Source organism: Camponotus floridanus, unplaced genomic scaffold (genome assembly GCF_003227725.1).
Source record: "Camponotus floridanus strain SB8 unplaced genomic scaffold, Cflo_v7.5 scaffold49, whole genome shotgun sequence".
NCBI lineage: Eukaryota > Metazoa > Arthropoda > Insecta > Hymenoptera > Formicidae > Camponotus > Camponotus floridanus.
Genome location: NW_020229647.1, coordinates 967920 through 990217, shown reverse-complemented (window position 1 = coordinate 990217; position 22298 = coordinate 967920). Strand labels below are relative to the sequence as shown.

The 22298-nt window shown below is 32.1% G+C and overlaps 5 protein-coding genes across 8 annotated transcripts; 2 read left to right on the top strand and 3 right to left on the bottom strand.

Moving 5' to 3' along the window:
• Positions 1-443: 443 nt before the first annotated feature.
• On the bottom strand, positions 444-3144 carry LOC105252074 (probable kinetochore protein NUF2). Of its 2 annotated transcripts, none has more exons than XM_025412212.1 (10): positions 3056-3144; positions 2795-2995; positions 2366-2558; positions 2127-2268; positions 1828-2036; positions 1591-1737; positions 1251-1486; positions 989-1171; positions 698-860; positions 444-518 (listed from the first exon to the last, which is right to left on the bottom strand). In XM_025412212.1, exons 3-10 carry the CDS (start codon positions 2519-2521, stop codon positions 492-494), a joined length of 1263 nt encoding a protein of 420 aa, XP_025267997.1. In that variant the 5' UTR covers positions 2522-2558; positions 2795-2995; positions 3056-3144; the 3' UTR covers positions 444-491. The 2 variants fall into 2 exon arrangements, with proteins under 2 accessions (XP_025267997.1, XP_025267998.1); XM_025412213.1 differs by having other exon boundaries at positions 2366-2541.
• On the top strand, positions 3108-6265 carry LOC105252019 (Golgi reassembly-stacking protein 2). Its single transcript, XM_011259191.3, has 7 exons — positions 3108-3282; positions 3981-4061; positions 4175-4378; positions 4462-4679; positions 4769-4853; positions 5029-5350; positions 5682-6265. Exons 1-7 carry the CDS (start codon positions 3220-3222, stop codon positions 6122-6124), a joined length of 1416 nt encoding a protein of 471 aa, XP_011257493.2. The 5' UTR covers positions 3108-3219; the 3' UTR covers positions 6125-6265.
• Positions 6266-6618: 353 nt separating this feature from the next.
• Positions 6619-7347, bottom strand: LOC105252029 (NADH dehydrogenase [ubiquinone] 1 beta subcomplex subunit 11, mitochondrial). The gene has a single exon (XM_011259202.3). It carries the CDS (start codon positions 7175-7177, stop codon positions 6746-6748), a length of 432 nt encoding a protein of 143 aa, XP_011257504.1. The 5' UTR covers positions 7178-7347; the 3' UTR covers positions 6619-6745.
• A 2773-nt stretch (positions 7348-10120) lies between these two features.
• Positions 10121-15715, top strand: LOC105252039 (apoptotic chromatin condensation inducer in the nucleus). Of its 2 annotated transcripts, none has more exons than XM_011259222.3 (10): positions 10121-10313; positions 10879-12259; positions 12506-12593; positions 12692-12802; positions 12921-13122; positions 13206-13414; positions 13502-13726; positions 13832-14092; positions 14502-14632; positions 15049-15715. In XM_011259222.3, the coding sequence occupies exons 2-9, from the start codon at positions 10881-10883 to the stop codon at positions 14619-14621; spliced, it is 2595 nt and encodes an 864-aa protein (XP_011257524.1). In that variant the 5' UTR covers positions 10121-10313; positions 10879-10880; the 3' UTR covers positions 14622-14632; positions 15049-15715. The 2 variants fall into 2 exon arrangements, with proteins under 2 accessions (XP_011257524.1, XP_011257514.1); XM_011259212.3 differs by having other exon boundaries at positions 14502-14653.
• Positions 15716-15801: 86 nt separating this feature from the next.
• On the bottom strand, positions 15802-21997 carry LOC105252048 (transmembrane 9 superfamily member 2). 2 transcript variants are annotated; one of them, XM_025412186.1, is made up of 15 exons: positions 21600-21997; positions 21196-21263; positions 20994-21087; positions 20778-20913; positions 20073-20194; positions 19870-19993; positions 19575-19708; positions 19265-19441; positions 18323-18479; positions 17978-18155; positions 17692-17851; positions 17466-17617; positions 17259-17370; positions 16972-17143; positions 15802-16902 (listed from the first exon to the last, which is right to left on the bottom strand). In XM_025412186.1, exons 1-15 carry the CDS (start codon positions 21744-21746, stop codon positions 16835-16837), a joined length of 2001 nt encoding a protein of 666 aa, XP_025267971.1. In that variant the 5' UTR covers positions 21747-21997; the 3' UTR covers positions 15802-16834. The 2 variants fall into 2 exon arrangements, with proteins under 2 accessions (XP_025267971.1, XP_025267972.1); XM_025412187.1 differs by having other exon boundaries at positions 18323-18467.
• Between the last annotated feature and the right edge of the window lie 301 nt (positions 21998-22298).

Below are 22298 nucleotides of genomic sequence, written 5' to 3'. Positions count from 1 at the left end.
TTGCAGTACTGTCAATTGCAGATCGTTCACAATTCTGCTGCTGAAGACTTTCACGTTCGATTACGCATTTAATGATTTGCATTCCACATTTCTTGATTTAATTTTATTTGACAACATATAAACTTTCTTTCAAACCCTTGGAGAAGTTTTTATCATTCAATGTCACATGAATAATATACTATTCATTCTAGTTATTTTTATTATTACATTAACTGCTAAATTAACTAAAATATGAATGTCTAACTTCACATTGCACTGTCATATTTATAGAAAAAAATTAAATGATATTAATATAAATCATTGTTGATATATATATATATATATATATATATGTAATATTATATAAAATATTATCTAAAATATCTATTTAATCTAGATAAATTCTAGGTAAATTTAGATTAATAATAAAAATATAATTTATTAAATATAAATATAATGCAAATCTTTATAAGAGTATTGTAATGTCATGCAAATCTTTTTAAGAGTCTTTTTTACTCTTGCTTGCAAATTTCGAGTTCCTAAAATAAAAAATATATTTTAATTCATATATTATTTTGAAAAATATAATAGATAATAATTCATATATTTAACACACACAATATACTTAAAAAAATGTATACACAACTATATATAGCGTGAAGATTTTAATAACTTATGATTTAATTATATACAGTAAAATATGATCAATATTACTCACATTAGCAATTTCATTATTATACATTTTTTCCCAATTGTAAATAAGAACTGCAGTTTCTTCCTCTTTTTTCTTAATGTCTGCTTCTAAGTTATTCTTTTTCAAATATTTCTTATTGATGTAGTCTTGATTTGTATCAAATTTAGTTTTCTGTTCTTTTTTTTCACTAAAAATATTATCCAATTTTAATTATCTTTAAAATCGAAGTATTTATTATATATATATATATATATATTATTATATAAAAAATCTCTCAAAAAATTTAACTTTTAAGTCAAACTTAAGCGATATTACCTCAATAGTTGGTTACACAAGTTGCGTAAAGGGACAATATCTTCTTCACGATGTAACTGTAGTTTGTTCATTTCTGTATCCATTTGATCTTTATGCATTATTAATTTATTCTGCCATTCATTCAATATATTATTTAATGAGTCAATCTGCTTTTGAATATTATTTACCTTTGTTTTCTTACTTCTATAGGAAAAATAGAGTAATATATATATGCATAAAATTATTGATAGCATAAACAATCTGAACATGAATAAAAACATACATCAATTCTTTATCTGTATCTATTAAAGTAGAGAATATATCATTCATTTTTGGGACAAAATTTAATTTTTCTCCTATTTGCTTTATGGATTGTTTCTTTTCCTGAATAGCTTCCTGTATTATATCACGTTCTTCTAATTTTAATTTCTTTTGTTCTTTGAGTGCATCTAAACGGGATTGATATTCTTCTGGTGAATATACAATTTCTGACTGTAATTCAGCTATCTCCTTGGACAACTAAAAATTATATTGTACACGCATTACAAATTTATCATTTATTTTTTGGCAAATAAAAATATCACATAATTATGAAAGATCAAGATTTAAATAAAGATATTTACTTTTCCCATTGCTGTTTTAACAGATCCACATTGTTCTTTGGCAATCTGGTTTTTCTTTTGTACTTCATTTTTCGTTGCTTCAAGTTGTAATTCACTTTTATTAATTTTTTCTATTTGTGTTGATATATGATGTATATCACTCTCCAGCTAATATACAAAAATATGTAATCATTGCATATGTAGTAAAATATTAGTTAAAAGCAAAAATATATTTTAATAAAAATTATTTTTTATTACTTTCTTTATCATAGATGACTGATTTGATTTGTGCTTAGCTTTATCATTAATTGACTCCACAATTTGAAAATTTCTTTCTTTTAGTTCTTCTAATAGCCTTGATGTAGCTTCAATTTGATCATTTTTATCATTATATTCTGGCTTTTTGTGCATTGTGTACAATACAAAATTAGAAAGAAATTTTGCATGTTTTTTAAGTCGTTTTTGTCCTACAAAATTTGTAATATCACAAATATTAATTTTTGTATCTATATGTAGATATAATAATCTTTTAAAAATTTTTAAATTAAAATTTGTACCAGGATTAGTGATATCAGTAAAACAAAAATCATGTAGAAATATCTTATCAAATATTTGTGTCACAATTGTATGTAAATTTATCAGATTGATTAAATCAGAATCCTCATAATGTGTCATAACAATGTGTTGTTCCGGAAGTGGCTGTAAAATTTTGTTCGGATAATAAATATATGTATGTACATATATATCCAAGAAATATAATCCACATATAACATGTAAGTGATTTGTAAAGTCTTACCTGATTAATTAAGTTTACCTCGATACAAAATCGTGATAAGAATACTGTCAACAAATTCACAATATAATCTTCTTTTGGATTTTTGAGATCTTCAATAGTTGATGGTAATGCAGCATCCAACAAAATGTGATGGATTTTATTGATAGACAGATCCATGATGATCGATTAAGAGTTATCTGCAAATCAATTGATTCTAAAAAAATGAGAAAATGAATAATGAAATAAATACAATAAGAAAACTTTTCATAAAATATAACATGTATAATAATATTCAATAATATTAATTATACTAATATTAATAAATAATATAAATAATATCAATATATATTTCCTTTTCATTATTACTTTAGAGTTGCATATACACATAACATTTATTTATCGAAGATACAGATAAATCTTTTGCTAAAGACTTTTTTAATGAAAACTTACTATATATTTTAAAAGCAGTTTTAATTTTTCGCGTTATTCCTGTACTATCTTAGAAACACGCAGCTTCTTCTGTGCTGTGGATGTGTGGATGATGATTGCGATGACTTGTTCCGTAACGCTCCGAAAAATATTTGAATCTGTTTGAATCTAGTACTTTTCTATCTTTTTGTCATTGATCATATAATTTTCCCCAGAATATTCCTATAAAAAAATTATTATTAGAACTATTTGAAAGATAAAGTTGGACAACGCCAACATCACCAGATTATGCCGCATGGCGGTCGTGACGTCATTGTAGTTGCGTTCTAATATCCTTGCCACGTATTTTTGCTGCTTGAGTGTCTCCAAGTATCCTGCGAGATCAACAATTGATTTAATGTCTTTTACTTGCTTGTCTCAAGTGACTTAAAAAGTTTTTGGCAGAAATGGGATCGTCTCAAAGCGTGGAAATACCAGGAGGTGGTACAGAAGGTTATCATGTATTAAGGGTAAGGTGATCTGTCAAGAATATTTAATTATTGTAAATATATTATTTATTTTTCAAATTTGTTTGTATATAAATGTTGTAAAGAAAGAACAATAATAAACAAAACTTAACAAAGTATTAAGTTACTTGTATAGCTATTTGTATTCATATATCTGTCATAGTCCAATTTGACATATTGATATATTGACTATTAGAAATGTCATTCATGTGTAATACATTTGTTGTTTTTCTTTTTATTTTCCTTGATATACATATTGTAGAAAATTTCACTAAATTCTATTAAATTTTTACTAAATTGTTTTGTATTACAAGTTCTTTGAACAATTCTAGATCTATTTCTCCTTCGATAAAAATATTAAGAAAAATCTCAATATTTTTCATAAACTCTATCAATCTTTTTTATTAAATATTTTTTTTCATTGAATCTAAAATTGTAATTAGAATATAAAATCGATTTAAAATTAAATGATATGGAAATTCAAATTACATCTTGTTTTAGTTTTTGCTATGAAAAAAATATAGAAATAAGAAATATTAAATACGGGATATTTTATATATTACATATGTATGTGTATATATATTACGGTTTACTGATTGTCAATGTGATATACATTAGAAATTAGAAAAATAAAATTTTTAATTCACAGTAGATAAAAATACAAATATATATGCATAAGATGATGTATCTTTTTTTGACAGGTTCAGGAAGGTTCTCCTGGGCAGCAAGCAGGACTTGAAGCATTTTTTGATTTTATTGTGGCAATTGGAAATACTCGACTAGTATGTTTACTAATAATTTTTATTGATAAAGATTCCTTGTGCAGTTCCAGTAATTATTGTAGTACAATATACTGTATCTGCATTTTAAAGTGCTACATATTTGTTCCTCATAGGACCAAGATAATGATACTTTGAAGGAACTTCTAAAGGCTGGTGTAAATAAAGAATTAACAATTACAGTGTATAGTAGTAAAACACAATCTGTAAGACGAACAAAAATTGTACCAAGCATGACATGGGGTGGACAGGGTTTATTGGGTGTTAGTATACGGTTTTGTTCATTTGAAGGTGCAAACGAAAACGTTTGGCATGTACTTGTAAGTGCTTTAAATTTCATAGTAATTTTATATAATGATATGTTATTTTATAGTGAAAATAAGGTTAATATATAAATTTATAGGAAGTACATCCATCATCTCCTGCAGAGTTAGCTGGTTTGCAACCATTTACTGATTACATTATTGGTGCAGATTCCATTCTTCATGAAAGCGAAGATTTATTTACTCTAATAGAGGCACATGAATCGCGATCTCTTAAATTGTATGTATACAATACCAAGGATGATTCCTGCAGAGAAGTGACTATTACACCTAATAATACTTGGGGTGGAGAAGGAAGGTAACAATTTTTTACAAAGTATCCAAGATAATAATTATTAAAATCATAATGCAATGTATAGATATTATTATTGTATTCTTATTTAACAGCTTAGGATGTGGAATTGGATATGGATATTTGCATAGAATACCTGTTAGAAGTGTGCCGGAGTCTAAGCCTGTCAATTCATACGTGGTAAGAAGTAGCATTATAAATTTTTCAAAAGTGGCAATATAAACTTTTATAAATTATCCCTAAATATTTTGCTTCTTTGCTATATATATATATATATATATATATATATATATATATATAAAATTATTATTATTATTATATATTTATGTATATTTTATGAGTATTTCTGTTTCAGAATGTCAAGATTGCTACACAAACTCAACCAGCAATGACAACAATTACTACAACTACTGCAGCAGAAATCAATCCAGCTATCAATACACCACTTGAGTTATCAGTTCCACCAAATTATACTGCCTCATTGAATAACTCTGAACATACTATGAAAAATTTGAAAAACGAACAAGAAGTTAAATTAATTGAAAATATATCTAACTTAAATATACAACCACAGACAACAAGTCATCTTAATTTCACTGGTGCTGCTAGTAGCTACACACCAGTCAGTTCAGTTCCTCACACGTTTTCGAGTCAGCCTTCTGTTAGTTTCACACCTGGTAAGCATGAAAAAAATTATATATATATTCTCTTAATATATACTTTTATTTTTCAAATTGCATAACTATATTTAAGAATTTAAAAGAAAATAGTAAGAAATCAATAGAAAATGAATAAAATTTTATTTATAATTTTCTTTTTTTCATGGGATGTAAAACATTAGTTTACTCTAATATATTGCTACGTTTCTGTTAAAAATTTTATTAAATTTTTCGATATTTTTATGTCTAAATATCAAATTTTCAAAAAAAAAAAAAAGTGATAGATTTTTAAACTTATATTTTTGTAATTTTTAGCTATTTACCATTATTTATTTATTTAATTATTTAGGCACTTATCAAGCAACTCCAAGCATTCCTGGCATGCCAACTATTCCGGTATTACCAACAACATTACCTACGAGCGTCACCAATTCTTATGAAGCAGCAACAGCTGGACCAATCAATATCCCAAGACAGCAGAGAGAACAAAACTTTGTTCAAGGTGCTAGTATAGTCAATGTTTCAGAATTGCAAAGAGAACAAAATCCTATCCATAGTGCAACTATGACTACTAGATTTAATGTGCCTCAGTCTCATATTGTGACGACACCCATTTCACTGCCAGGAATGCCGCCTATCACAGTTAGCGCCTCTCTCCCACAAAACACTCCCCTCTATCCTTCTGTTCTTCAACAACAAAATCAATTTTCACCTAATATCAGCACTACTACTGTTGCTCCAACATTGACTCCAACATCGTCATCATCTATACAGCAAAATGTGCATTCTTAAAAATTAAATTTAAAAAAGATGTGATTTTTCACTTTAATAAAACGTATTTTTAATCATGTTAGTAAAGTAAAACCGGATTAATTTGCTTGTTATAAATATGGTTATAGCTCGATAAAATTAAGTTAATTTTTTTTTTCATAAATATGAAGTATACACAACTTATAATAAATTTTTTAATGTGTATTAAAGAAAATATATAATTAATATAATATTGTAATATTGTACATAAATAAAACAATTATAAGATCTTAATTATAAATTGTAGTACAAAATTCCCAAAATTTATTCTACAAGTAATATTTTACTTTCTGTGTTATCTACAAAGCTTTAATTGTACAATAACAGTAGATATATAAAATTGGACAGTATACACATATGTATGCATATGTTTTTATATTGAAAACATTTTATTTCAATTGAGAATTTGAGAGATAAGAGATTGTACAATTGTAGGTATATTTTTCAATTTGAAAGAGATTAATTCATAAAAGCAATATTTATTATATATACATAATCCTCAATTAACATTATTATAACAAGTACTAAGTTTATACAGATAAGCAGCAATGAGATACTTGAATTTCATCAAACAAAATTCTTCTCTTCATTGTCAACACATTTTTAAATAATAATCTCGGTATCACCTAATTCTTCATCGCTTGGCAGTATTATTTTAGATGGATCGATTAGATTAGGATCGATGAGAGGAAGTCCATGTTCCTCTCTATAACGAAGTTGCAGATATGCTTCTCGTTGCGCCCAGTCTCTGCCTCTTACATCGGGCAGATAAGCCATAACAGTGAATCCAAGTACAAAGACTATAGTTACAAGGACGAACATAGTCACATGCAGAGTATGACGATCTTCCACTTCGCTTTCCTCGCTGAAGCCATAACTCACCCATTTTTTCTTGACAAGCGATTTCTCTTTGACATCATCGTAATATTTCGGTGTCGTCGCTATCCTTCGATATATCATCGTCTCCTTGGGTATCATTAAAGCTAACCCTCTGCGCAAACCTTGCACGCAACTCATGCGAAATAACGTTGTCATTGTTAATTGTCTTCACTCGCTGTGTGACAATTGTCACGAAAAATACGAGAGATTATCAATGCTGATTTTTTTATGAGAACTGCATTAAAAGAGCGAGACTTGAAATTAGATAATGTTTCTTCAATACTGTTCAATACTCGCGTAATTCATATACATGCGAGTATACATATAGCCATGATAATCAATGGCCGCAAATCAGCGTCGAATATTACAAGAATATCACACATGTATGGTTACATTCTTCAGAAGAATGGCTGTGATTGGTCAACAGCATCTAGAAAACTACCCCGGAAACGATTAAGGCCCGATTCCACAACTCGAGTTAATCCGAGTTTAATACGTTAAACTGAGTCCTGATTGGTCCATTCACTACTTAAACAGGATTAACTGGATTGTGGAACTGGGCCTAAATCCGACCATTCGAAAACGTTACAGCTAGGTCCAGTTCCACAATCCAATTAACCAGAGTTTAAGTAGCGAATGGACCAATCAGGACCCAGTTTAACGTATTAAACTCGGGTTAACTCTAGTTGTAAAACCGGCTTCTAGTATTTTCTCTAAGGCCAATACTCATAGGCCGGTATTCATAGTCCGGTCTTACATTTAAGGCCGGTATTTATAGTCCGGTCTTACATTTAAATTATCTTAAAAACTCATTCCACCAATCAATGACTGCATTGTAGCTATTTGATTGGTGAATGAGTTCTTAAGATAATCTTAAGCCGGATCTACATTGGTCGTATCCTAACGTCGTAAATCGTAAGTCGTAGGCAAATTGGCCAACCATAGTCGATTATTTCAAATATAATCAACTATGATTGATCAATTTGCTTACGACTTACGACGTTACGATACGACCAATGTACACTCCCGCGACAACGATTCGTTCCTTGGTCGCTCTCGCGGGGTAAGGGGAGCGTAGCCTCTAAAGATGCGGCCTCATTGACGCTAAAAAGTAGCGTCAACCATTGGTTGAACAATGAAGCAACTATACTTACCTCTTTGTTCAACCAATGGTTGACGCTACTTTTTAGCGTCAATGAGGCCGCACCTTAAGCGGCCTTTTCATTGACGCTACTTTTTAGCGTCAATGAAATTGCACCTTAACAGTTGGCAGCCCTACGAGATAGGCTGTGCAGCACTGCGCGTATATAAAATAAATTTGAAATCGCTTCTAGCCTAACCATCTTCACGCAATCGACTTTATTTGAATTGCACGGCATCGCATCGAATTATGATGCGGCGTCGATTTGTTCGAACGTAATTCGGGACATCGCGATGCTGTATAAGCGTCGAATGAGCACGAATTGTCACGCAAATATGATAAATCACATCTACTCACCGTTCACCGGCTGTTCCACAGGCCGCTCCACTCGCTCGTCTCGGGACGTCCCATTCCGATCTTGATGCACACGATATCATCAACGCGAACGCGCGACACTTTATTCGGCACTCCCGATGTTCGCTCGCATCCGATAATCATCATCAAGGGCGCAAATAACGCGACGCAACTTCACTCCATCTTCGCGATCGCACTATCACTGAACTGTGAAAAATAGCTGTCGTGCACTTTCACCGACATATTATGAAAGTCGCGCGATCATCCTTGGACACTTTCGACGCTCTTTCACTCGCGATATTCGTTTAAAAACGGTTAAAAGACGCGAAAAATGCGGACGTACGACGATCCGTGTAACTGCGTATGACTCCGATTCACGTATGACGCGTATGACGTAGCAGTGACGCGCTAACATGGCGGCCGAAGCGCATTCGTTTCTGCGCACTGGTTCGGCCGCCATGTTAGCGCGTGTCGCTACGTCATACGCGTCACTGCTACGTCATACGCGTCATACGTGAATCGGAGTCATACGCAGTTACACGGATCGTCGTACGTCCACATTTTTCACGTCTTTTAACCGTTTTTAAACGAATATCGCGAGTGAAAGAGCGTCGAAAGTGTCCAAGGATGATCGCGCGACTTTCATAATATGTCGGTGAAAGTGCGCGACAGCTATTTTTCACAGTTCAGTGATAGCGCGATCGCGAAGATGGAGCGAAGTCGCGTCGCGTTATTTGCGCCCTTGATGATGATTATCGGGTGCGAGCGAATATCGGGAGTGCCGAATAAAGTGTCGCGCGTTCGCGTTGATGATATCGTGTGCATCAAGATCGGAATGGGACGTCCCGAGGCGAGCGAGTGGAGTGGCCTGTGGAACAGCCGGTGAACGGTGAGTAGATGTGATTTATCATATTTGTGTGACAATTCGTGCTCATTCGACGCTTATACAGCATCGCGATGTCCCGAATTACGTTCGAACAAATCGGCGCCGCATCATAATTCGATGCGATGCCGTGCAATTCAAATAAAGTCGATCGCGTGAAGATGATTAGGCTAGAAGCGATTTCAAATTTATTTTATATACGCGCAGTGCTGCACAGCCTATCTCGTAGGGCTGCCAACTGTTAAGGTGCAATTTCATTGACGCTAAAAAGTAGCGTCAATGAAAAGGCCGCTTTAAAGGTGCGGCCTCATTGACGCTAAAAAGTAGCGTCAACCATTGGTTGAACAAAGAGGTAAGTATAGTTGCTTCATTGTTCAACCATTGGTTGAACAAAGAGGTAAGTATAGTTGCTTCATTGTTCAACCAATGGTTGACGCTACTTTTTAGCGTCAATGAGGCCGCATCTTAATCAATCAGCCACTGCCACGCTGCCAGCTGATTGGTCACTTCTACGCTCCCCTTGCCCCTCGAGAGAGGGGAATGGGAACGAATCGTTGTCGCGCAGTGTAAATCCAGCTTAAGACCGGACTATAATACCAGCCATAGTCCGTTCTTATATTTATGTTATGAATCACCAATCACTGAGCTTTATTAGCATCTTAAGGTCTTGAAATAAGAACGGACTATAAATGCAGAATCGTGAATATCTATCGAGTCTGCTATCAAGTGAGATGCGGATTTGTGGTCGATCGTTGTATGGTGGCTCTTGCACGAACGAACGAAGGAATTGTTGAATAGCGTCGTCGGGATTACGATTTCTCGTCGAGGACGCGGCATATTTATGTGTCACCGAGGCTGCCGGCGGACACGAAGCCTTTAATTAAGTACAAACGGACGCAGCACAAGAAAATCGAGTGAGTAACCGTCATTGTCGCAGTCATCGCCGCCGCTGAGGGAGGCTCGCGCGCGAATTTACACTGATAACCACAAACCGAAATGAGTTAGATCGATCGACGAATTGGAAGGAGACCTCGACCTTGGCTGCGGCGAGCGATTGACTACAATGCGTACGAATTCCTGAGTACTGATCTGTGAAAAGAGGTGGTGAGATAGTCTAAATGACAGTCCAAGTGATATGGATGGTGATCTAATAAATCGCGAATACATATTTCCGCCAATCACCATTAGATCGCGACGCGCGAAATGAATATGGAGGCAATATATGTAATGTATATACGTGTTGTATATATGTGCGTTTGATGCCTCAGTTGTTGAAAAATATGTAAAACTTTCTACTACAGATGAATGTTTTATTTTTAAGCTGTATTAAAAATTTTATCAAATCTATATCATGATAGATTACGTGGGAAAACATTGATATAATTTGTAAACATTTTATGATTATATTTTATGTTGTAATCTCAGAGATAACTAGATAAATTAAATATACATGATTATAACAATTTTGTTATTCTTTAGGTATGAGGCGCAAGAGTGAAAGAAATAAAGCAAAGGGATCTCCAGAGAAGAAAATTGAGAAACCAACGAGGAAGTCAATGCGTAGACGTAAGAAATCGCCTTCCACTTCGCCTTCTAAACAAGATAATTTTGTCGAAGATGCGCCTGAAAGCACCGCTCCACTCAAAGAAATTGAGAAGGAAACAAGCGTACAAACGCGCTTACAAAGTAAAGAATTGGAACAGACGCCACATGGGCACGAAGAAAAAGTGTCGTCTACTGAGAAAGACGTGAAGGCAGACTCACCAGAAAATGAGGAGGATAATGGCGGCTCTGTGTGGAAAGTAGCGAGGGCGGATGCATCACCTGGCGAGATACAGAAATTGAAACTATGTAGGCAGCGCAACACATCAGAAGCATCATCAGATACAGCATCTTCTAGTAGGAAAAGTGTTAAGTCAAGTAGCAAGTGGCAAGAAAGTGGTGAGGGCGTTGCAGAGGAGGCTGACTCGGCGGATGAGCAACTGGTTTCTTGTACAAGAATGCTTAGTAGCACTGAACAGCCGAACGATCCCTCCTCTTCATACCCAGGTCAGGACTCCAACGAAGAGGTAAGTGATAGCAAGGAGATCCTGCCTGAAACCACTTCAGTCAACTTGTTGTCTGACGATAAACCAAACATAGATCAGCATGGTGAATCAAATGAGGCAAATTGCGCTGCCCAAATCATTGATAGCGAATCTGGTAGCACGAAACCGGGTAGCACGACAACCGCGCTGACTCCTAGTGCAGACAGCGATTATCTTTGCGAGAAGCCAGCTGCTGCTGTCACCGTTCAGGAAGAGAAGTCTGTGGAAGATATCAACGAAAAATCAACAGAAATATTCAGTCATGAGACTAATGTGGAAAATGTCCATAAAGATACTAGTAGTGAGGATGAGGAAGATGATAAAGCGAAAACTCATCGTCCAGTAGACTCATCGTCTGATTCTAACGATGAGTCGCGTCCTAAAAGAAGAACAAGTAGCGACCGAACATCGCCACGTGCGATTCGCAGAAAACATCGAAACAAATATGGAGATTCATCTAATTCTGATACACCTGATTCCGAAGATGAAACTGTTGATAGTAAAGTCTCCAAACCTTATGTCGAGGAGGAGGAAGAGGAAGAGGATGAGAAACCAACTACAGAGTATTCACAAGAAAATGATAAGGAACGATCGGTCTCGCCGGAAAGAACAAACTCTCACTCAAACAATGTAGAGAAAATGGAGGTTGAGCAGTGTGAAACTGTGCAGGATAAATCAGAGGAAAATACAACTGAAAAATCGGAACAAACTGCACCAGTCGGTACTCAGACGATCGCTCATAAGCCAGTGAAAGTCAACTTGAAGAGATCATTGTAAGAATAATTATCCTTCTGCAATGAGTATTTTTTTTTAATAAGGAAATTTTATCTAAAAAAATACACAGTTTATAATAGATATTATTAAAAATTTTTGAATATATATCATTATCTGCAGATTTGATTTAAATGATATTTCAATACTTTTAATGACAATTAAAGAAATAATTTAACTTATTCTTTAGATTTTTTAATTATATGTATATATCAAATAAATCTAACAATTTCTGTCTCATTTTTCAGTTCAACAAGGATATTATCTGAAAAGAACGAAATGAAAAGAGACGACACTGATACAAACGTCGACAATGAATCCAATAGTCAAAATAAGGTATATAATGTTTCTATAACACTATTAATCTTGTGAAAAAAGATTTTCCCTTTCTAAATTTGTATATATATGTTATATATAAGTGATATGTATTTTAGGAAAACGGCAACGAACAAGAACCTAAATGTGTGCCAAGGAAACGGCGATGGGGAACCGCGCTTTCTACAGATACTGCACCTTCATTCTCTATCTCGACAGATTCACTCAAAGTAACTAATTCATTTTATTATGTGTATATATATATATATATATATATATATATATATATATATATATATCATCTTTATTTTTATGAATATCGAAATTCAATAACTATAATGTTGATAGGCATTGGTACCGGGTGCAAAACCATTATCTATCAATGAAGTTCGTCTCTCGAAAGATGACGACGAGGATAAAGATCGTCATAGAAGTAATGACAAACGGCACAATTCTAATGACAGTACAAATGATAATAAAATAACAGACGAAAATTTACAGAAGAATGGCACTGCTAAAAAAGGCAATGGAAAAACAGATAATCACATTGGTACGTAATTTATATTTGTAACTTATTAATCGATAAATTATATATTATTTGAAATATATAATGTTTCAATTTTTCCTATACAGCGACAAGGCGGAAGATATCGATCGTGAAAGAAATGCCACATATAAAATCACCGAGTCCACCTACGTCTAAACCTACTAATATTCTTCTGATTAAGAATCTAGTTCGCCCTTTTACATTAAATCAGATTAAGGAACTTCTTTCGCGTACTGGCACTATTGTGGAGAACGGATTTTGGATGGATCGGATTAAGTCCAAATGCATTGTTGAGGTACAAAATGAATTACATAAAATATAAAACACTACAATTACTATTGAACTATAGAATCGAATATTTCATGTTATTCTAATATTACAGTATTCCAATGAGGATCAGGCTTTTGAGACAAGACAGGCACTTCACGGAATTTCTTGGCCTATGTCGAATCCAAAGAAGCTCCATGTGGAATATGCCACAAAGGAGGACATGGAGGCTGCACGGGAATCATCCAAGGAACAACCAGTCGCTCGCAAAGCCGAGCCGCTTTCGTCGGATCCATGGCAACAGGATTGGAGTCGCGACGAAAAGATCAATACAACTAAAGTAAGAGAGAACTTTCACAAATAAGATAAAAACATAATCTCACTCATAATAATTTAAACATCAGAGCATTTTGAATCAATTCAACAAGATATGTTCATATATTAGGTGACTGTAGTGAGAGAATGGGATTTAGGTAAAGAGGATGGCCAACAGCACATCAGGGAGAAGGAACGTGAGAAAAAGGAACACGACAAAAAGCGACGAGCGAGAAGTCGGAGCCCTGCATTGGATGCGCATTTATCGGCACCAGCTCGTAAATTCAAGAAGAAGGAGGATGATCCGCCGCCAGCCAAGCTCCTGGATGATCTCTTCAGAAAGACGAAGGCGACACCTTGCATATATTGGCTGCCACTTACGAATGAGCAAGTAAGTTAATTCAGTAAACATTTAAGAATTATAAGAAATAACGATATGTTATCTAATTTTATTATAGCCGATATTCATAATCCGTTTTTATACTTAAGATCATCTTAAGTCTGGTTTTAAATTTTCTTAAGATTTTGTTTAGCCAGTGAATGGCTATATAACATTTTCAACTTAAAACGATCTTAAATATAAGGACGAATTATGACTACCAGCTTATGAAATATATTTGTCGGAATAGAATTGTAAATATAAAGAAAATAAGATGCTTTTAAAAAATTTTTACAATTTTATTACTTAAGCCTTTATATCTTGTCGATTAAAAAATTTTCCATTCCGGAAATTTGGATTATGAAGCAAATAAATGAACATTGACAATGAAATATTATAAAATTTTTTACGATATGTACAGATAGTCGTCAAGGAAGAAATGCGACGGCAACACATGGCCGAACACGCGCGCAGATTAGAAGAGATGAGACGTGCTGACAGAAATAGAGATGGCCGGCGTCGACGTAGTCCGAGAAAATAGAGAAGATAAATGTATCATCGGCAACGATAAACGTACCTTTCCTTTGATCCAAACCTAAACTTGATTCAACTTTAATAACTCCTCTCAATCATTCTTGTAGTTCTAGATCCCATTGTTTTTTATTATATGCTTATCACATATATATATATATAAATATTTTTTATCAAAAACATCCAAGATGATAATTGATAATTCATTTGTTAATACATTTACGTTCTGATTTTGTTTTCTTTCATAAGGATGAGACAATTTAATTGTTTCGTAGTAGTTTCCTTTGTATTGTTTTCTCTCTTCATTCTATTTTTTTATATTTCTTTTCTCAGTTTGTTTCCAAATCACTTACAAATGATACGATTTGATGCATGACTATAAAGAATCCTTCCAATTCCTTTCCTTATATATCAGAATTAAACCATACTTCTTACAGGTCAACATTTATCTATCCTACAGAGAGCCAATAATTAGATCAGACATGGTGTAGTGATACTGTGTATTGCATCGACCACAACAGGTGATACTGATTTATGATCTCTACGTCATATTAAGATCATATGTGAGAGACATCTACTCGCAAGTATCCACATGAAACATTTTACAACGTGGGAAGCTCTTTGAAGAAAATAGACGAGACACATGTCGAATGTGAAATGGACTTGACATGATTGACTAATTTTTGTTTCTTCGTTCTATTGTTATTTTCTTTTTTTTACAAATTAAACATTGACAAGTTTATTTGGATCGATATGACGCAATCTGGTTGGAAAATATTGCCGCTCGAACTATAGAAGAACATTGTTGTGAAGACGTCTCGAATATCGTTTGACGAATGAAAAAGAAACTGTTTCTGCATTAAAAAAAATATTCTTCTTCATAGTCTATTTCGATCTCAGCGAGCTCAACGACTACCAACCATTCAATTTTGATAGTGGCTACACTTGAAAACATCGCGTCAGTGTTTTAATTGTGCGATAGACTAGCGCAGAACGAAGACATATATGTAAATATAACCGATATTCCATAGTGTGACACATGTAAAATTATTAATAAATCTTAAACAAAAAAAAGAGAATATACTACTAGGATATATAGAAATACATTTACCGCTTACTTTTTACAATACATCTATCGGAAACTTTGTTATTCATCTGTAGACAAAAGATTAAGAACGTGGATAAGCAAATACATTCATGCTTAAAACAAAGCACTGTCTATTGTCTGTTATGTTCTTAAAATTGTATTTAATAAATTTCTAACAAAAGATATCTCGCGAAGTAGAAACGCGGCAAGATAAATATCTCTACAAAATATATAAACTTATTCGATAATTTTATTTGTATTTTCTTAATAACATTACCACCGACGAGATAATACCTCGTCGGTGCCAACGCTAACATGGTAATTATTTTAATTTACAAAATCAAGCTACAGAAAGTATACATATCGACTATTAAATATATATCACGATTACAAATATTAGTAATAACAATGAAAAAAAGAAAGAGAGACTGATTGAGATTGGTTCTCAATTTATACACATTTACTTGGGTAAATTTATATAATTTGAAAAACATGATACGGTTTCGTTTTATTTAATGAAATTGTACTTTTCTCTCATGTACCTCACCATTAATACTTTTATCAATTTTTAATAAAGAAATCATCTTTGCATCTTTCTTTAGTAAATAGATAAATAAACTATAAATAATCTGTCAGATATTTTATATAACATCAATGATTAATATTACGAGAGATATTGAACTCAAAATGTAACTGCACATTGTATAAGATTTCTTCAAATGTTCCAAAAACAAAAAATGAAGTAAAATACTTATGTAATAGATAATTTTTTCGAATATCTAAAACACACATCAATATGCATAATGTATGTTAGATGTTTACTCGGAAAAATATTTCTGAAGAATGTCAGATAGTCGATAACGCGATATTGATGTGTATCTAAAAATGTACCTCTTTTATATTAATAAAATAAATCACATTTATTATTTATGATGATGAAATACGAGGTAATTCAACAATAACGACGCGAAAAGTATATTAATATTCGCTCATTATTATCGTAACAAATTTTTCTTTTCTGTTCTAATACCAGTTTATGTAATATCGACTATCGCTCATTCTCATTTCAATCAGTTTTGCACTAATTTTACCACATTCATGAAACAGGCATTGTTCTCGCCTCTCACCAGTTTTATTTAATCAACCTTCACAACACTATAAATCTTGCGCACAAACCAAAAACAGGCGAAGAAACCAATGGAACCTGGAAAAAAGATATATTTGCTTGTTTTTTAAATATTGGAGAACTATACATATAATGAATAATATTTACCAGTCAAGAGGAAGAATAAGTAAACCATGATAAACGTATATCCAAAATACAGGAACGTGGAAATGGCGCCTTCAATATCTAATTTAGTGACGAAAAAGTGTATACAATAAATTAACAAGTATACAGCAGTAAAACCGGATGTGAGAAAACTGCGCCACCACCAGTGATAGTCCTACAAATAATTTTCATTATTTATTACATGACATATTTAACATAAGAGATTCAAGCCCTCATTTTATATATATATATATATATATATATATATACATATATATATGTATATTTACCTCCGCGCAAAGATGGAAATAACAGAGTAGAATTGTCGTCTCGGAACACGTGATAACGAGTATAAGGAAAACCAAAAAGAGAAATCCAAACATATAATACACTTGGCTTGACCTATGAAAGATTTATTATTTATTAATAAAGATATATATATATATATATATATATATATATATATATATATATATGTAATGTAAAAATATACTTGCCAAAGAGAATTAAGTATGAAGAATAACTGTATAAATATGCAACCGAACGGTAAGACGCCACCCATTATTACACCAGGTACTGGTTGCGTATAGAAATTTTGTTCTGGTATCTGTCGAGGAATCTGATTAGTCCGCACTGGATGTTCCAAAGCCTATGGCATTATTTATAATATTATTTATAGTTATTTGTATATATTATGATGAAATAACATTAATCGATAATTACTCTTTTTTTAAAACCAAAATAGGCGCCGATGAATGTTAATGGTACTGATACTCCAAACCATAATGCCAGTAGCGCGATTAAAGTACTGAAAGGTACTGCGGCAGAACTGCCGTTAACCCAGAATATCAAATTCATTATAAAAAATAAGCTAAATACGATTCTGAAAAAGAAAATATAATCTTATAATATATATCTCTTTCTATGTCTCAAATATAAGTGATAAAAGAGAGACAAATATCTCTTATTTTAAATATAACAAAATTAACAAATTTATAATATATTTTACCCTGGACTAAGCATGGATGTAAGTAAGACATTGGATTTCCATTTTTCTCCGCCGAAACTCTTATATATTCGTGCGGCTGCGTATCCCGCAGTGGTTCCCAAACAAACATATAAAACCATCGCACAAGTCATCAGCGCGCCTCTATTAGCAGGTGAAAGGAAACCCAAGCAAGCAAATGCTAGAATTATAATATTTATCATTTGAGAAAAATAAAAGAAAAATGAAATAGAATTAATATATGTTAAAAACTTAAAAATTTTTCATAATTCTAAAATAATCTTTAAATTTAAGTTTTAAATTTAAATTAAAATTAAATTCTTAATTAATTTCATAAATACGATCTACCTAGTGTAACTAACGTCATGAAAAACATTTGAACACCAGATCCAAGCAGAACCGAAAGCAACATTCCTTTACGCGGAGGGCGGAATACATCACCGTGTACCAATTTCCACCCAAACTCCTCTTGTGCATCCTCTCCTGATTCTATCTGGAAGTAGGCCTGCGTTATCACAACACAGACAAATAGATCACAATTTTGTAAAAGTGAAGAAAACATTTGGTTACCTTCACCTTTTTATAAAATATGTTATATTGTTCTATAAATATATTATATTGTTCAATTTTGCGCAATTGGTTAAATTATTCAAAGCATTTCTTATTATAAGTATGGGATATCTGAATTATTGAATTAAAAGGGCATAATTCAATAAAAGTAAATTTTGAGAAAATTGTAAATTTTTAAAAGTGGAAAGTTTTTTGCGAAAAACATCAGAGCACATTAAGTTTATGGATGTTCCATATGATCTTTTGATCAATCGGAGTAAATGGACAGAACAAATATTTCTTTATCTTGATTGATCAATCAAATATTTCAAAATATTTATAATATTAAATGTGGTGCATTCTATATGTCTGTATTTTTGAATAATTCTGTGAAATTTCATTAAATTTTAAGACATTCAACACAAACACATATACTGTGTGAAATAAGATCTTCAATAAAAAAAAAAAGAGAAAAAAATTGATTTTAAAAAATGTCTCCCTTTAATATATCCTTTTAATATATAATTCAATTGTTAATGTTATTATCAAAAAGACTTAGAAATGTATTTTATTTATTCATTTTGTAATAAAATAAAAGGATGTGTATAGAATATAGGGAAAATTATGTGCAGTTATGTTAAGTTAAAGCTATTTAAAAATATTTATAAAGTTAAAAAAAATATTTAAGCTATTTAAATAATAAAAAGTTCTACAAAATGATTGATTGTGATATATAAGTACCTGATTATATCGAGCGATATCTTTGTGCAGTGTGCGAAGCATTATCATAGCCACCATACCAGAGAGAAACAGAACAATTATCAATGAGTTAAGAATACTAAACCACTGAATATTTGTATGTGGCATTGATTCCAAAATGTAATCCCATCTGGATGACCATTTGATCGTGTTATTTCTCTGAAATAATAACAAATATACAATAATAAATTGATATATAAAATAAAAAATAAATTTTGCAAATTGTTATTAAAATATTCTTGTATTATCATACTATTTCATATTTACTATTTCATATTTCATATTAACTTACCACAAATTTAACGGAATATGTGTATTTCACTTCAAATCTATCTGGCATCTCATTGGCTGGTATCTCTAATGGTGTTTGACTTTCACAATCAATTGTACTGCCATGCTTAATACTGTGAGGCACTACTTTTGCAGCTATTAAAAATATATAATTAATACAATATTTTTAATACATAAACACTGTTAAAATTGAATTAGATTAAATAATCAAAAATAGTTTAAATAATAAATAGTTTAAATAATCAAAAATAATTAAATTAAATTAAAAAGTTTTAATTTAATTTACGAATACTCACATATGATACGACCACCGTTTTCCTTAAAGTTTGATCCCCATTCTTCTGTAGCACCACTATGATACGTTATAGTAAGATTTACATGATTGAACAAATAGTAAGTTTTCGGTTTGTTGTATGGACCCTAATAACATACATAAAGAAAAATATAATTTAATATTTCTATAATATATAAATTGTTCAATAACTCTTCCTTTACTCACATGTATAGTACAAGTATCTTGCTGAGATCTAGACTCTTTGGAATAGCAACCCATAGGGAAACCAGTACTACAATACTGTCGTTCATCTTCTAACTGATAACACCATGTTACTGGCATATTATCTGACAGAAATAGAACACATTAATGAAGTATTACCAAAATTTTATAACTATATAGATAACAATAAAAGTATTGTAATTACAAAATTGTAACTTTTCAAGAGAATTATGTTACAATAATCTTTCTCATATAAATTTGTTAATTAAATAGAATAAAAAAACAAAATAAATTAATAAATGATTTAATAGAAAATAAATAAAAAATTATTGAGTAAATATAAGTTAAATGTGCTATTTTTTTAAATACATTTATATAATTTTTGTATATTTTGAATATATTTCTATATATTAAAGCACACACATACACATTCTCTCTCTCTCTCTCTCTCTCACACACACACACACACACACACACCACACACACACACACACCACACACATTTCACATTTATCATTTCTTTTTTTTTCATTTCTTTAAAAATAAATAAATAATAATATATATTTTGTAATAACATATAATATACCTTTCTAATATTAACAAAATAATATTTTCTAAGAAGTAATTGTAGTTGAAAATTTATCCAAAGAAACAATTTTAATCATTTAATATATTTCCATTGTTTTTAAAGTTTTTTTGATACTTTACCAACAATCCAGTGATGTTGATAATTGACTGCTATTCCTTTCCTCAATAACTGCAACTTCTTTTCAGAGTTTTCATCACCTGCCGTATATACTTTTGTACAAGTGGAGGCACACTTGATGTCTTTTAAAAATTCCAACTAAAAATACAATATATTTTAATTAATTGTTTTACAAATTAAGCTTTAAAAAAATTAATCTTGAATCTTATTGCTTCTACCTTGTATGGAGATGGCCGTATACGTTCTCCAAATACAACTTGTCCCAAATTTTCAACTGGGGATGGTTCATCTTCCACCGTACAGAAGTCAAAACTAGATTAAAATTTTGTAAAATATTAAAAACATACAAAAATTATACATGTTATAAAAGTTACATATTTATATTAAAAAATTAAAAAATAGATTAATTATATTACTTACTGACTATATTCATATGGTATGACATACTTCTCCGTGTTTAGACGGTTTACATACAGTTTAATCTCAGACTGAAACAAATTTAAGTAGACATATATAATTTTAGCAATTAAATGCATATAAAATTTAGATAAAAATTGCAAAATTTACTTTGACATATTAGAAAAAGAGACAAAAATAATTATAAAGAAATAAGACATACAATTTGCTTGTATTGAAATTTATATTAAAAATTAACGAGATAAGAGATATAATTAAGGAGATAAAAGATAAAATTTAATACGTAATAAAAAAGATAAAGGACATAATGTATGCGCGCAGATCCATCAAAAATACATGGTGACACGGAACATTCATGATTCGTGATCTGTCATAACCAACCGGTCGCAATTCTTATACATGCGTACCTTGCAGGTTGCAGTAGTCTCACCGGCCTTGCAGTAATTCACAGGTGCCAGGCCGGGCAAATAGAAGGCCGAGGCACCGTGAAATACGCATAGCGTGTAAAAGATCACCGTCGTCGTCGTCGTCGTCGTCGTTCTTATCGCCGTCATCGTCGACGCAATAGCTGTTCTTCTTAAAGCCTTCTGTCGTCTCGTTCGCGTTCTAAAATATACTCTCCTACATGAAAGCGTCCGATCGCATCATACACCCCACGGGTTTCTCTCGTTTACGAGGGATTGCGCGAAACGTCGTCGCGAGCGCACGCAAACGCATATCACATCTCGAACGCTGCCATGACACGTCATGCAGTAATGCCAGAATCGAGACGTGAGACGCGAGCACACGCAACTACAGTGAAGGGGAGGTAACGCAACAAGCGGAACTGCGTATGTCATACATGTCACTTGGCGATTCGGCTAATTGAAGATAACAGAAGGAGACGGATGTGTTCCCTGTCTCCTTCCAAGGCGAGAACGAAAATAGCACGAGCTGCATTATATTAAACGGATAAATATTTATATTAAATGAATTTTATTACGGTCTTGTATCATGTGTACCTTCCATAAATCGGCATCGTTGTCAGTTTTGAATTTCGTGCCATTTAATTAACGCGAAAAGCGATGACGCACACCATTCGCAACGATTCGTGCTTAGGGATTTTT

Bases quoted from the DNA above. Each gene is read 5' to 3' on its own strand.
- LOC105252074 (XM_025412212.1), bottom strand. From the start codon at position 2,521: ATGGATCTGTCTATCAATAAAATCCATCACATTTTGTTGGATGCTGCA. The intron at 1,738-1,827 runs GTAATAAAAAAT...TTTGTATATTAG, and splicing joins AGTCATCTATGATAAAGAAA to CTGGAGAGTGATATACATCA. The intron at 519-697 runs GTGAGTAATATT...TTTTTATTTTAG, and splicing joins ATAATAATGAAATTGCTAAT to GAACTCGAAATTTGCAAGCA.
- LOC105252019 (XM_011259191.3), top strand. From the start codon at position 3,220: ATGGGATCGTCTCAAAGCGTGGAAATACCAGGAGGTGGTACAGAAGGT. The intron at 4,680-4,768 runs GTAACAATTTTT...CTTATTTAACAG, and splicing joins ACTTGGGGTGGAGAAGGAAG to CTTAGGATGTGGAATTGGAT. The intron at 4,854-5,028 runs GTAAGAAGTAGC...TTTCTGTTTCAG, and splicing joins AGCCTGTCAATTCATACGTG to AATGTCAAGATTGCTACACA.
- LOC105252029 (XM_011259202.3), bottom strand. From the start codon at position 7,177: ATGACAACGTTATTTCGCATGAGTTGCGTGCAAGGTTTGCGCAGAGGG.
- LOC105252039 (XM_011259222.3), top strand. From the start codon at position 10,881: ATGAGGCGCAAGAGTGAAAGAAATAAAGCAAAGGGATCTCCAGAGAAG. The intron at 12,260-12,505 runs GTAAGAATAATT...CTCATTTTTCAG, and splicing joins GTCAACTTGAAGAGATCATT to TTCAACAAGGATATTATCTG. The intron at 13,415-13,501 runs GTACAAAATGAA...CTAATATTACAG, and splicing joins AGTCCAAATGCATTGTTGAG to TATTCCAATGAGGATCAGGC.
- LOC105252048 (XM_025412186.1), bottom strand. From the start codon at position 21,746: ATGACGGCGATAAGAACGACGACGACGACGACGACGACGGTGATCTTT. The intron at 18,156-18,322 runs GTAGATCGTATT...TTATAATTCTAG, and splicing joins CATGACGTTAGTTACACTAG to CATTTGCTTGCTTGGGTTTC. The intron at 17,852-17,977 runs GTAAAATATATT...TTTCTTTTTCAG, and splicing joins ACATCCATGCTTAGTCCAGG to AATCGTATTTAGCTTATTTT.